The sequence below is a fragment of the Clinocottus analis genome, unplaced genomic scaffold (assembly GCF_023055335.1).
Source record: "Clinocottus analis isolate CAN_PGR_092001 unplaced genomic scaffold, fCliAna1.0.p SCAF_152, whole genome shotgun sequence".
Classification (NCBI taxonomy): Eukaryota; Metazoa; Chordata; class Actinopteri; order Perciformes; family Cottidae; genus Clinocottus; species Clinocottus analis.
Window position 1 is genome coordinate 4,931 of NW_027175879.1, and position 13,320 is coordinate 18,250.

The 13,320-nt window shown below is 47.4% G+C and overlaps 1 protein-coding gene across 1 annotated transcript; it reads right to left on the reverse strand.

The window, feature by feature from the left end:
- Positions 1–429: 429 nt before the first annotated feature.
- On the reverse strand, positions 430–12,270 carry nmbr (neuromedin B receptor). The gene is made up of 4 exons (XM_068577779.1): positions 12,121–12,270; positions 11,555–11,770; positions 3,364–3,602; positions 430–1,513 (listed from the first exon to the last, which is right to left on the reverse strand). The coding sequence occupies exons 1-4, from the start codon at positions 12,238–12,240 to the stop codon at positions 1,348–1,350; spliced, it is 741 nt and encodes a 246-aa protein (XP_068433880.1). The 5' UTR covers positions 12,241–12,270; the 3' UTR covers positions 430–1,347.
- Between the last annotated feature and the right edge of the window lie 1,050 nt (positions 12,271–13,320).

The following is a 13,320-nucleotide window of genomic DNA, read 5'->3' on the forward strand; positions in this document are numbered from 1 at the left end:
ACTTTAACCAAACGTTCATGACTTTAACCAAACGTTCATGACTTTAAACCAAACGTTCATGACTTTAAACAAACGTTCATGACTTTAACCAAACGGTCATGACTTTAACCAAACGGTTATGACTTTAAACCAAACGTTCATGACTTTAAACCAAACGTTCATGACTTTAAACCAAACGTTCATGACTTTAAACCAAATGTTCATGACTTTAAACCAAATGTTCATGACTTTAAACCAAATGTTCATGACTTTAAACCAAATGTTAATGATCAAACATTGTGTGAAATGTGTGTGTAGACAGTAAAAGTGATAAAATGTAGTATTTAAACTAACAATGAGGATTCAAAGCATACAGTAAACCTTAAATGACTCAAATGAATGAGAGACAATAGTTTGATTAAAAGAATAAACATTTATATAGATGCCTGTATGTATGCTGCTGATATTTTGAGCCTCTTTCTTTTAAAAGCAGATTCATTATTTATAACTGAATGAACGTCATGAACACATGAATATAACACATTTACAGGACTGTTACACAACTATTTTTAAGAACTTTTCCAGGCCTGGAAATCAAACTCCATGACTCTTCCAGATTTTCCATATTTTTTTCAGAACTGTGTCGTTTCAACATAATAACTTTTATATTTATAATAAGGATTATAAATATTGTAACATTGCGCCCCACCTGTAATACCTTCACACCCCACTAGGGGGTCGCACCCCACAGTTTGAACACCACTGCAAACAGTCCCATATCATCATCATCATCATCATCATCATCATCATGGGTCCCCCGAGTACTGAACAAGGTCTCAAACACTCAGCTGGTTCACGTCGTGGATCTGATCCCAGAACAGGAACCCTGACGTCCTCGTCCTCCAGCAGGAAGTCTTCCAGAAGGACTTCATGATGCGTTCGTGGTCACTTGGTTGAAAGCAGTTTCTCTCTGAGCAGAGCGTTCTGTTTCAGGTCTGCACCCGGTCCAGCTGACCTGGAGTGTCTGCAAGAAGCAGAGATACCATCCAGAGGACCGTACGGGACCGTAGTGGACTGAAGGGTGTTCACTTTTTAATCCACCACCACGTGCAGTTCATCACACAGAGAGATTTGAATCGTGAACATTTTCCCAGGAGGCACTTCTTGAGTTGTTCTTTAGTTTGGTTGTTGGATGAAGATGAAGAAGCTCGGTGTGAAAGGAGCAGCTGGTGCGAGGTCTCTCCCACCTCACAGAGCCACTTCCTGTCTGCTGGAGCCGCCTCCCACCTCACAGAGCCACTTCCTGTCTGCTGGAGCCGCCTCCCACCTCACAGAGCCACTTCCTGTCTGCTGGAGCCGCCTCCCACCTCACAGAGCCACTTCCTGTCTGCTGGAGCCGCCATTGGCCGGCGGAGCGACGATGGCGGCAGTGGTGGGCGTGGCCTTCTTGATGGAGGTGAGGCGGATGTGGGAGGTGCTGTGCATGTAGCTGGCCTGACGCTCGGGACGGGGACCCTGAACGCATCGCAGCTGACTGAGGAAGAGGAAGAGGAAGAGGAGGGAGCGTTAGCGCCTGCAGCCTGCAGCAGGGGCATCAGGTGATCAGACTCACGAGCTTCTTGTGTTATGAATGAACTTCGTTGTGAATATGAATCATAAGAGTAAAGCGCTCCATCGGCTCCGTCAGTAAACATCCTGGTGAACTTACATGTTGGACACGAGCTCTTTGTGTTCCGATACTTTGGCTCTGCAAAGCGTTAATAACACATTAATAACACGTTAATAACTCATAAACACGGCGTTATGTAACGGCGTCTATAGACTGGAGCACGACGGCATCGAACCACCGGAGAGAATAAACATGGACGTCAAATCAAACTGATTATGGAAAAAAACACAAAGAAGATAAAAAACATGAATGAACGATTCATAAACTTTTGGTGTGAACGCAAAGACATGATGCAGGTTGTACGTGTTAAATAAAGATGTTAAACATAAAGATATTAAACATAAAGATATTAAATAAAGATGTTAAACATAAAGATATTAAATAAAGATGTTAAACATAAAGATATTAAATAAAGATGTTAAACATAAAGATATTAAACATAAAGATATTAAATAAAGATGTTAAACATAAAGATATTAAATAAAGATGTTAAACATAAAGATATTAAACATAAAGATATTAAATAAAGATGTTAAACATAAAGATATTAAATAAAGATGTTAAACATAAAGATATTAAATAAAGATGTTAAACATAAAGATATTAAATAAAGATGTTAAACATAAAGATATTAAACATAAAGATATTAAATAAAGATGTTAAACATAAAGATATTAAATAAAGATGTTAAACATAAAGATATTAAATAAAGATGTTAAACATAAAGATATTAAATAAAGATGTTAAACATAAAGATATTAAATAAAGATGTTAAACATAAAGATATTAAACATAAAGATATTAAATAAAGATGTTAAACATAAAGATATTAAATAAAGATGTTAAACATAAAGATATTAAACATAAAGATATTAAATAAAGATGTTAAACATAAAGATATTAAATAAAGATGTTAAACATAAAGATATTAAATAAAGATGTTAAACAGACGAGCTCCAGCCGTCTGAATCTCTTCCTGTGGTTCTTTCGTTCCAGAAGAGAAGAAGAGAAGAGAAGAAGAGGAGGAACAGAGAAGAGGAGAAGAGGAGGAACAGAGAAGAGGAGAAGAGGAGGAACAGAGAAGAGGAGAAGAGGAGGACAGAGAAGAGGAGAAGAGGAGAAGAGGAGGAACAGAGAAGAGGAGAAGAGGAGGACAGAGAAGAGGAGAAGAGGAGGAACAGAGAAGAGGAGAAGAGGAGGACAGAGAAGAGGAGAAGAGGAGGAACAGAGAAGAGGAGAAGAGGAGGAACAGAGGCATAAATGGAGGTGAACTCTCAGCTGCTCAGACTGAAGCTTAACTCTTCTGTTCTTTATGGAAATCCTCACATTTGGACTTAGTTGTGCATCTGAAGCTCTTTTGAATAATAAGAAATAAATCTGACGGCTGGCGGCAGCTGTGTGATGATTGCCTCCTGCCGGCTCACACGAGGCGGTATCTTTTATGTTTTATAGAAATACATACAAGTGGCATAAGGTGTTTAATAACTCTAAATCACTGGTTCATACGTGATGTCTAATCATAATCCATAACGCAGCACATTTTTAATTAATATCATAAATTCTCGTGTTCATACTTCTTTCATTAAACCTTCTGCTAAGCTAACGGCTAACGGCCATGTTGGTGTGGAACACGCGTTTTGTTTCCAGAAGACAAACTGAGACTCCCTGGCGGTGACAGCAGAAGGGGCGGGGCTTAGCCCGCCAGGCCATCCCACCTGTTGAAGTGGCGGCGGAAGCTCTCGCTGAGCAGGTAGAGGGCGAAGGGGTTGACGCAGGAGGAGGAGAAGCTCAGCACGCGGGCCAGCAGCGTGACCACCAGGTGGGCCAGCGACAGGTCCGCCTGCTGGTACCGGAAGGACCGGTACATGTACAGCACGTGGTTGGGGAACCAGCACACAGCGAACAGGCCCACGAACACCAAGACGATCTTAGCCAGACGCTTCCTGGTCTCCATCTGAGGAGAGAGAGGGAGGGTCAGCTGGAGGGAGGGGCGGGGGGGGGGGGGGGGAAGGAGGGAGGGAGGGAGAGATAGACGGATGGATGGATGAATAGAGGGAGGGATGGATGATGGAAGGAGGGATGGATGGAGGGAAGGAGGGAAGGAGGGATAGATGGATGATGGATGATGGATGATGGATGATGGATGATGGAAGGAGGGATGATGGATGATGGATGATGGATGATGGAGGGATGGATGATGGATGATGGATGATGGAAGGAGGGATGATGGATGATGGATGATGGATGATGGAAGGAGGGATGATGGATGATGGATGATGGATGATGGAGGGATGGATGATGGATGATGGATGATGGAAGGAGGGATGATGGATGATGGATGATGGATGATGGAAGGAGGGATGATGGATGATGGATGATGGAAGGAGGGATGATGGATGATGGATGATGGATGATGGAAGGAGGGATGATGGATGATGGATGATGGATGATGGAAGGAGGGATGATGGATGATGGATGATGGATGATGGAAGGAGGGATGATGGATGATGGATGATGGATGATGGAAGGAGGGATGATGGATGATGGAAGGAGGGATGATGGATGATGGATGATGGATGATGGATGATGGATGATGGATGATGGATGATGGAAGGAGGGATGATGGATGATGGATGATGGATGATGGATGATGGATGATGGATGATGGAAGGAGGGATGATGGATGATGGATGATGGATGATGGAAGGAGGGATGATGGATGATGGAAGGAGGGATGATGGATGATGGATGATGGATGATGGATGATGGATGATGGATGATGGATGATGGAAGGAGGGATGATGGATGATGGATGATGGATGATGGATGATGGATGATGGATGATGGAAGGAGGGATGATGGATGATGGATGATGGATGATGGATGATGGATGATGGATGATGGAAGGAGGGATGATGGATGATGGATGATGGATGATGGATTCTGCAGCTGGCCCCAGCCTGCATCGTTGTGGTGATAAAGATAAATAAATACACATTCTATACTCAGAGACTACAGGTGTTGTGTGTTGTTGTTGTGTTCATGTTGGGAACAACAACTGCTGCATGTTCATGTTCATGTTCATTTGTTCATGTTCATGTTCATGTTCATTTGTTCATTTGTTCATGTTCATGTTCATGTTCATTTGTTCATGTTCATGTTCATGTTCATTTGTTCATTTGTTCATGTTCATGTTCATGTTCATTTGTTCATGTTCATGCTCATGTTCATGTTCATTTGTTCATTTGTTCATGTTCATGTTCATGTTCATTTGTTCATTTGTTCATGTTCATGTTCATGTTCATTTGTTCATTTGTTCATGTTCATGTTCATGTTCATTTGTTCATTTGCTCATGTTCATGTTCATGTTCATTTGTTCATTTGTTCATGTTCATGTTCATGTTCATTTGTTCATTTGTTCATGTTCATGTTCATGTTCATTTGTTCATTTGTTCATGTTCATGTTCATGTTCATTTGTTCATGTTCATGCTCATGTTCATGTTCATTTGTTCATTTGTTCATGTTCATGTTCATGTTCATTTGTTCATTTGTTCATGTTCATGTTCATGTTCATTTGTTCATTTGTTCATGTTCATGTTCATGTTCATTTGTTCATTTGTTCATGTTCATGTTCATGTTCATTTGTTCATGTTCATGCTCATGTTCATGTTCATTTGTTCATTTGTTCATGTTCATGTTCATGTTCATGTTCATTTGTTCATGTTCATGTTCATGTTCATGTTCATGTTCATTTGTTCATGTTCATGTCCATGTTCATTTGTTCATGTTCATTTGTTCATGTTCATGTTCATGTTCATGTTCATGTTCATGTTCATGTTCATTTGTTCATGTGTTCATGTTCATTTGTTCATGTTCATTTGTTCATGTTCATGTTCATGTTCATTTGTTCATGTTCATGTTCATGTTCATGTTCATGTTCATTTGTTCATGTTCATGTTCATGTTCATGTTCATGTTCATTTGTTCATGTTCATGTTCATGTTCATGTTCATTTGTTCATGTTCATGTTCATGTTCATGTTCATGTTCATGCCCATGTTCATTTGTTCATGTTCATGCTCATGTTCATGTTCATGTTCATGTTCATGTTCATGTTCATGTTCATGTTCATGTTCATTTGTTCATGTTCATGTTCATGTTCATGTTCATTTGTTCATGTTCATGTTCATGTTCATGTTCATTTGTTCATGTTCATGTTCATGTTTGGTTGGTTTCACACGTTTCCTCATGTGACCTCCTGAAGGACTCTGGTGACTTTTCAAACAGAACTATAATTGAACTGGATGCAGGAACATTGTGTCTAAAGATCTGGACCCGGCGGTCCGAAACCTTTCAGAAACGCTTTGAGCACATCAGAGTTGACGGGTCAACAAATAACAAGAAGCTAAATCTTGTTTCCCTGCAGCCTCAAAGTGCATCACATGATGTTACAGCTGCTAATCAAGCGCCGAGCTTCTCCTCCCACCGGGCCCGGCACCGGGGGCTCCTCTCATGACGAACCGGGACGAAGACCGTGAAAGAGCTGGACGAGGGACCGGACCTGAAGGAAGGAACCGGACCTGGAGGCAGGAACCGGACCTGTATGCAGGAACCGGACCTAGAGGCAGGAACCGGACCTGGAGGCAGGAACCGGACCTGGAGGCAGGAACCGGACCTAGAGGCAGGAACCGGACCTGGAGGCAGGAACCGGACCTGGAGGCAGGAACCGGACCTGGAGGCAGGAACCGGACCTAAAGGCAGGAACCGGACCTGGAGGCAGGAACCGGACCTAGAGGCAGGAACCGGACCTGGAGGCAGGAACCGGACCTAGAGGCAGGAACCGGACCTGGAGGCAGGAACCGGACCTGAAGTAAGGAACCGGACCTGGAGGCAGGAACCGGACCTGTATGCAGGAACCGGACCTGGAGGCAGGAACCGGACCTGTATGCAGGAAGCGGAACTGAAGGCAGGAACCGGACCTGGAGGCAGGAACCGGACCTGTATGCAGGAACCGGACCTGTATGCAGGAACCGGACCTGAAGGCAGGAACCGGACCTGGAGGCCGGAACCGGACCTGTATGCAGGAACCGGACCTGGAGGCAGGAACCGGACCTGTATGCAGGAACCGGACCTGAAGGCAGGAACCGGGCCTAAAGGCAGGAACCGGACCTGGAGGCCGGAACCGGACCTGGAGGCAGGAACCGGACCTGGAGGCCGGAACCGGACCTGGAGGCAGGAACCGGACCTGTATGCAGGAACCGGACCTGAAGGCAGGAACCGGACCTAAAGGCAGGAACCGGACCTGGAGGCCGGAACCGGACCTGGAGGCAGGAACCGGACCTAGAGGCAGGAACCGGATCTGGAGGCCGGAACCGGACCTGTATGCAGGAACCGGACCTGGAGGCAGGAACCGGACCTGTATGCAGGAACCGGACCTGAAGGCAGGAACCGGACCTAAAGGCAGGAACCGGACCTGGAGGCCGGAACCGGACCTTGAGGCAGGAACCGGACCTGGAGGCAGGAACCGGACCTGTATGCAGGAACCGGACCTGGAGGCAGGAACCGGACCTGTATGCAGGAACCGGACCTGAAGGCAGGAACCGGACCTAAAGGCAGGAACCGGACCTGGAGGCCGGAACCGGACCTGGAGGCAGGAACCGGACCTAGAGGCAGGAACCGGATCTGGAGGCCGGAACCGGACCTGGAGGCAGGAACCGGACCTGTATGCAGGAACCGGACCTGGAGGCAGGAACCGGACCTGTATGCAGGAACCGGACCTGGAGGCAGGAACCGGACCTGGAGGCAGGAACCGGACCTGGAGGCAGGAACCGGACCCTTCTGAACAGCCGCTCGCCCTCGTCAGCCGGCGCTCGGCGATCGCCAGAGACGTCTGCAGAAGGTCGATCCCGTCCCTCACGGGTCGGCCGTCTGCTGGAAAGCGTCCGGCTCGACACAAACAGTCGGTCAAATGTCAGCGCCGCTCCTCAAAGTGCTGCTCGCCGTCCCGTCAGAACTCCTGGCCGTCGGATCGGAGCCGACAGATAACGTCCTCCAGATCCGAACCTTACACCTTCGGGTCTGTTTCCTTGTGGCGTCAGACTCGGATCAGACATCAGAGATGTCTCAAGCGGCTCTGCGTCCACATGGAGGATCCTGAGCGTTCGGACCGAGCAGGACTCCGTTCCTACGAGTCGTTCTTCAGGATGAACCTTCATTACGTTCTGACGCTGCGATCCGGCTTCTCGTCCTCACGCTGGAAAGCAGCCGGAGGACATCTCACGCTGACCGAGCCGCCTCCTCTCAGGACGAGCACAGGAAAGAAAAGACAAAGAGACCCGGCAGCTGATCGCTGGACCGGGTCCTGGCTGCTGATTGGTGCTCGCTTTGATTCGCTGCCAGCGGCCGGCCGGTTTGGCTTTTCTCCAAAGATCCTCTTAGACACCTGTGTGTGTGTGTGTGTGTGTGTGTGTGTGTGTGTGCGTGTGTGTGTGTGTGTGTGTGTGTGTGTGTGTGTGTGTGTGTGTGTGTGTGTGCGTGTGTGTGTGTGTGTGTGTGTGTGTGTGTGTGACACACACAAGTACACACCTGCATCTCTGAGCCACCACACATCTGGACGAGCGGATTATGTGAATTTGAGTTTAAATCAGTGCTTTTATACCTGCATATATGGACACTGCTCAAAATAATCACAGGAAGACTTTTTAGAAAGCACCAGCTCTCGGTGGAGGATGAAGGGGTCGATGCACGTCCCTCACGGCCTCCTGAGCTGAAGCCACAGCAGACCTCTGACACCGTGAGGGTCCAGCAGAGCGTCAGGATGCTCCTCAGACTCTACAGGAGCTCCCTGATGCCCTCAAACACATCTGGGAGGACGTCCCTCATGACCCATCCGTTGTCTCAGGAGGAGCGTGCCGACGTTGTGCAGCATGCGAGACACTGAGAAGCACTTTGAGTTGCAGGAAGTTGCATTTTGTCAGAATTGACTCGTCTGCAACATCATCTTCTTTCCGTTCATGAAACATTTCTGCGCCTCTCCGGATGCTGAACCCTGAACTCCGCTGAGTGAAACTCGTCATGCAGAAGAAGTGCGGCGCCATCGGACCGGCATCTGCTCAGAGGGTTCTGAATCCATCCCTTCTGATCCCTGACGTGGAAAGATAACCGCCGAGTTCATCAGAGTTCATTACTGCAACAAGCGGAGAAAACAGGAAAGCAGAGCGATGAAAAGCTCTGTAATGCGCTCGCTGATGGAAGTGAAATGGAGGGTGAAGTGCGTTCCTGCTGGCTGTGTGCTGGTCAATTTCCTGAAAGAGATGGTGTGTGTGTGCGTGTGTGTGTGTGTGTGTGTGTGTGTGTGTGTGTGTGTGTGTGTGTGTGTGTGTGTGTGTGTGTGTGTGTGCGTGTGTGTGTGTTAAAGGGTCAGAAGCTGTTAAAATCAGTGAGAGTAAAGCAGGAAGCCTTCGTCCCATCAAGTCTCAGAAGAAGGTTATCGAGTGTGATTACAGACGTGCAATGAACCACAGACGGGTTCTCCTGGTGGAGAAAACATGAAGCTCTCTCTAGATGTCCTCCTAGTGGAGAAAGCATGAAGCTCTCTCTAGATGTCCTCCTAGTGGAGAAAGCATGAAGCTCTCTCTAGATGTCCTCCTGGTGGAGAAAGCATGAAGCTCTCTCTAGATGTCCTCCTAGTGGAGAAAACATGAAGCTCTCTCTAGATGTCCTCCTGGTGGAGAAAGCATGAAGCTCTCTCTAGATGTCCTCCTGGTGGAGAAAGCATGAAGCTCCTCCTGGTGGAGACCATGTGAGGAAGTGAGCCAGCAGCAGAACTCCTCCAGCTGGGTTCGGCCCCTTCGTCTCCTCCTCTTCCTCCCTCCAGGAGTCCTTGTGAGCAGCTCTGTGGTAGAAGCTGCTGCTTTGAAGTGACGCTGAGAGCTTTTATCCAAACGCATCACAAACTGGCTGCTGAAGAGCTGCAGCGCCGACACCACCAGCTTCAAGGATTCATCTCCACACAGAGACCACGAGTCCTGTGAGTCTTCACATCGCTCCGCTTCTGTTCATTCACGACGACAACATGCAGACCACAGCGCTGCAACGCTGCAAATACACACTCACACTCACACACACGAGCTCACGCACGCACACACACACACACACACACACACACACACAAGCACACACACACACACAAGCACACTTAAGTACAATTTATGCAATTTAAGTAATTACGTGCTTAGAATAATAAAGTTCTGCTATTTCTATTGTTTCAAAAAGGAAGTTGTTGTGAAAATAGTAAAGTAAGGCAAAATGGCGGCTGCTCTCTGCAGGTTCCTGCAGGTTCCTGCTGCTGCAAAGTCAGAACCATCAGGTCGAATCCCGGCGCTGTCAGTCAGCTGTCAGTGGGACTCGAGCCACGCCGTCAGAAAGTACAGCGTGAACTCAGAGGAACAGTTTTATAAACTTATGACTCTCAGTAACGAAGCCCAGGAGAGACGAGTCCTCTGGAGACTTGGAGACTTGGACCGGACGACAGAGTCGACCCGCTCAGCTGACAGACTCAGTTACAGGTAACGTTGTAGAAGCGCTTCCCCTGAGGGATCGTTATGAAACCATAAGTCAGCTGGTTTTATGGAGGAAAACTGCTGTATTTGGATGTTTGGACCCAACGAGCCCAACGACCCCAACGAGCCCAACGACCCCAATGACCCCAATGACCCCAATGACCCCAACGACCCCAATGACCCCAATGACCCCAACGACCCCAATGACCCCAATGACCCCAACGACCCCAATGAGCCCAATGACCCCAATGACCCCAACGACCCCAACGACCCCAACGACCCCAACGAGCCCAATGACCCCAATGACCCCAATGACCCCAATGACCCCAACGACCCCAATGAGCCCAATGACCCCAATGAGCCCAATGGACCAATGACCCCAATGACCCCAATGACCCCAATGGACCCAATGAGCCCAGTGAGCCAATGAGCCCAATGGACCCAATGACCCTAATGAGTCCAATGAGTCGGGCCATTGCCTTTAACCAGAGGGTTCTCCAACCAGAGAGAACATTAGTATGTTCACTAAAGATGATGAAATACTTCTCTATACGTTCTCCTTCTTGATAACATGGACAACACTGAACTAATTTGTGGGATATCTACGAATTACTGCGCTCAGAGTGTGTGTGTGTGTGTGTGTGTGTGTGTGTGTGTGTGTGTGTGTGTTCTCTAATTTGTTTCTTATCTCTGGGAACATAATGAAATAATGAATTTGATGCTATTGATGTGGCATCTGCAGTTAATAGCTATTGGCTCGCCGACCTCCAAAGATGAGAAGATACAAAGAGAGAAGAGGCTGATGGGCCTCTCTCTCTCTCTCTCTCTCTCTCTCTCTCTCTCTGTCTCTCTCTCTCTCTGTCTCTCTGTCTCTCTCACTCTCTGTCTCTCTCTCTCTCTCTCTCTCTCTCTCTCTCTCTCTGTCTCTCAGGATTTGATTCACCGCTTGTCGTTGACTCTCCATTAACCTCGAGGTTATCGAGGTGGACTTCACTGCAAAGTGTCTTTTGAGACCTGCAGAGCCACAAGGGTGTGTGTGTGTGTGTGTGTGTGTGTGTGTGTGTGTGTGTGTGTGTGTGTGTGTGTGTGTGTGTGTCTTTAGAGCGAGGCCTCCAGGTAATAGAGTCTGGGAAAAGAAAGCAGAACAATAACGACCTCCATGAACTCTTCCAGCAGCTTCTCTCTTCCTGGAGGCTTTTAATGTGAAAGGACAGCAGGAAGTGCCTCGTTTCTTTGAGGTGGCGTAAAATAGAATCATTTAAATAATGAGTGAATACCAACGACTCCTGTGGAGCGAACACATGGCCATGAAGGAGGCGAGGAGGACCTTCATGTGTTCATCTCACCTGTCTCTTGGTGTGCTCGCTGACCTCGCCCGGCATGTCGTGAGCGCTCTGCACCAGCGTGCGGGCGATGTGGTAATAATACACGGAGATGATGGTGAGAGGAACCAGGAAGTAAACCAGGAAGATCATCACAGAGTGGATCTTAGGATGCATCTGATTGGACAGCGGGTAGGGAACGCAGTTCACGAAGGTCACGTTGCTGTCGTCTCCGTGAGCCTGAGGGGGGAGGACGCCAGAAGAAGGAAGGAAGGGAGCGAGGAGGAAACCAGGAGGCAAGGAAAGCACAAGTAGGAAGTGAGGAAGAAGTAGAGAAGACGAAAAAGGAGAGGAAGAAAGGAAACGAGAAGTAGGACGTATTAGAGAGGAAGAAAAGAGGAAAGTCGTTTACAAAAGAGGAAAACAGGAGGATGAAACAATATGCAGACGACACGCTCCTGTTCACCAGAGAGCTTCTCCAGAGGGATGGAGGCGGGGCTTCAGGCTCAGGTGGTCGTAACAGCGCAGCAGTGTGTGTGTGTGCGTGTGTGTGTGTGTGTGTGTGTGTGAGTGTGTGTGTGTGTGTTTACCGGCATGGAGACGACCTGAGAGAAGACGGCCTCGGGGACGGCCAGCAGGACGGACAGCAGCCAGATGGAAACGGCCTTCAGACACGTCCAGAAGACGGCGCCGGACGTCTGGATGTCCATCGGGTTCACGATGGCCTTGTACCTGACGGCAGAGAGACGGCCATCAGGCAGGCGTCATGACGACCAGCAGGCGAGCGTCATGACGACCAGCAGGCGAGCGTCATGACGACCAGCAGGCGAGCGTCATGACGACCATCAGGCGAGCGTCATGACGACCAGCAGGCGAGCGTCATGACGACCAGCAGGCGAGCGTCATGACGACCTAAAGATCCTTTTGTTGGAGGTCTGTAAACCTGCTGTTAACGGCCTGAAGGGGACGTGAAACTCAAACTGGCACATGATCAACACAGTGCTGTTCTTTACAAAAAACACCTCCAGAGCTCCAGAAATATATTTATATATATATATATATATATATATATATATATATATATATATATATATATATATATATATATATAAACACACACGTCAGACTCTGGACTGAAGCCAACATGACTCCTGTAATGATGACGTCATCTCTTTGTTGGCTGCCAGCTGGAGGACAGGCAGAGACAATAGGAGCATAATTATGCTTCATGTGTAATCATAGAGCTGTATTTTAATGTCCTCATTAGGACGCCAGGAGAGCATCTGCTGTAGGACGACTGCACTCGCGGGTTCGAGTCCCGCGTTCAGCTGAACGCGGGACTCGAACCCGTGAGTGTCAAGTCAACTCATTTTAGTAATTCAATTAGAGAACATTTCGTGTACCGTAGGTTTAGGTGCCTGAAAGCAAAATGTCCTAACTCTCTTCCTGGACCTTGAACACCTCTGGAGCTCTACGACACATACCAACAAGTACTATTTATCCATAAGTAAAATACATACTAACAGGTATTATTTATTCATAAGTAAAATACATACTAATAGGTATTATTTATATGAGTCATATTTCAGGTTGATGTCTTGAGGTTTTGCCTCATGAGGGTGCTACACAACCCTCATGAGGGTGCTACACAACCCTCATGAGGGTGCTACACAACCCTCATGAGGGTGCTACACAACCCTCATGAGGCAAAACCTACCACATCCCTCGCTTGAGGCTACACGTAATGTGTAGCCTCAAGCGAGGGATGTGAACATGTACATATGTATATT

What these genes read in the sequence shown, in the direction of transcription:
- nmbr (XM_068577779.1), bottom strand. Translation starts at nt 12,240, where the DNA reads ATGGACATCCAGACGTCCGGCGCCGTCTTCTGGACGTGTCTGAAGGCC. An exon ending in CTCAGGTCGTCTCCATGCCG is followed by an intron (nt 11,771 to 12,120) that starts GTAAACACACAC and finishes CTCCCCCCTCAG; the next exon opens with GCTCACGGAGACGACAGCAA. An exon ending in TTCCGCCGCCACTTCAACAG is followed by an intron (nt 1,514 to 3,363) that starts GTGGGATGGCCT and finishes CCTCTTCCTCAG; the next exon opens with TCAGCTGCGATGCGTTCAGG.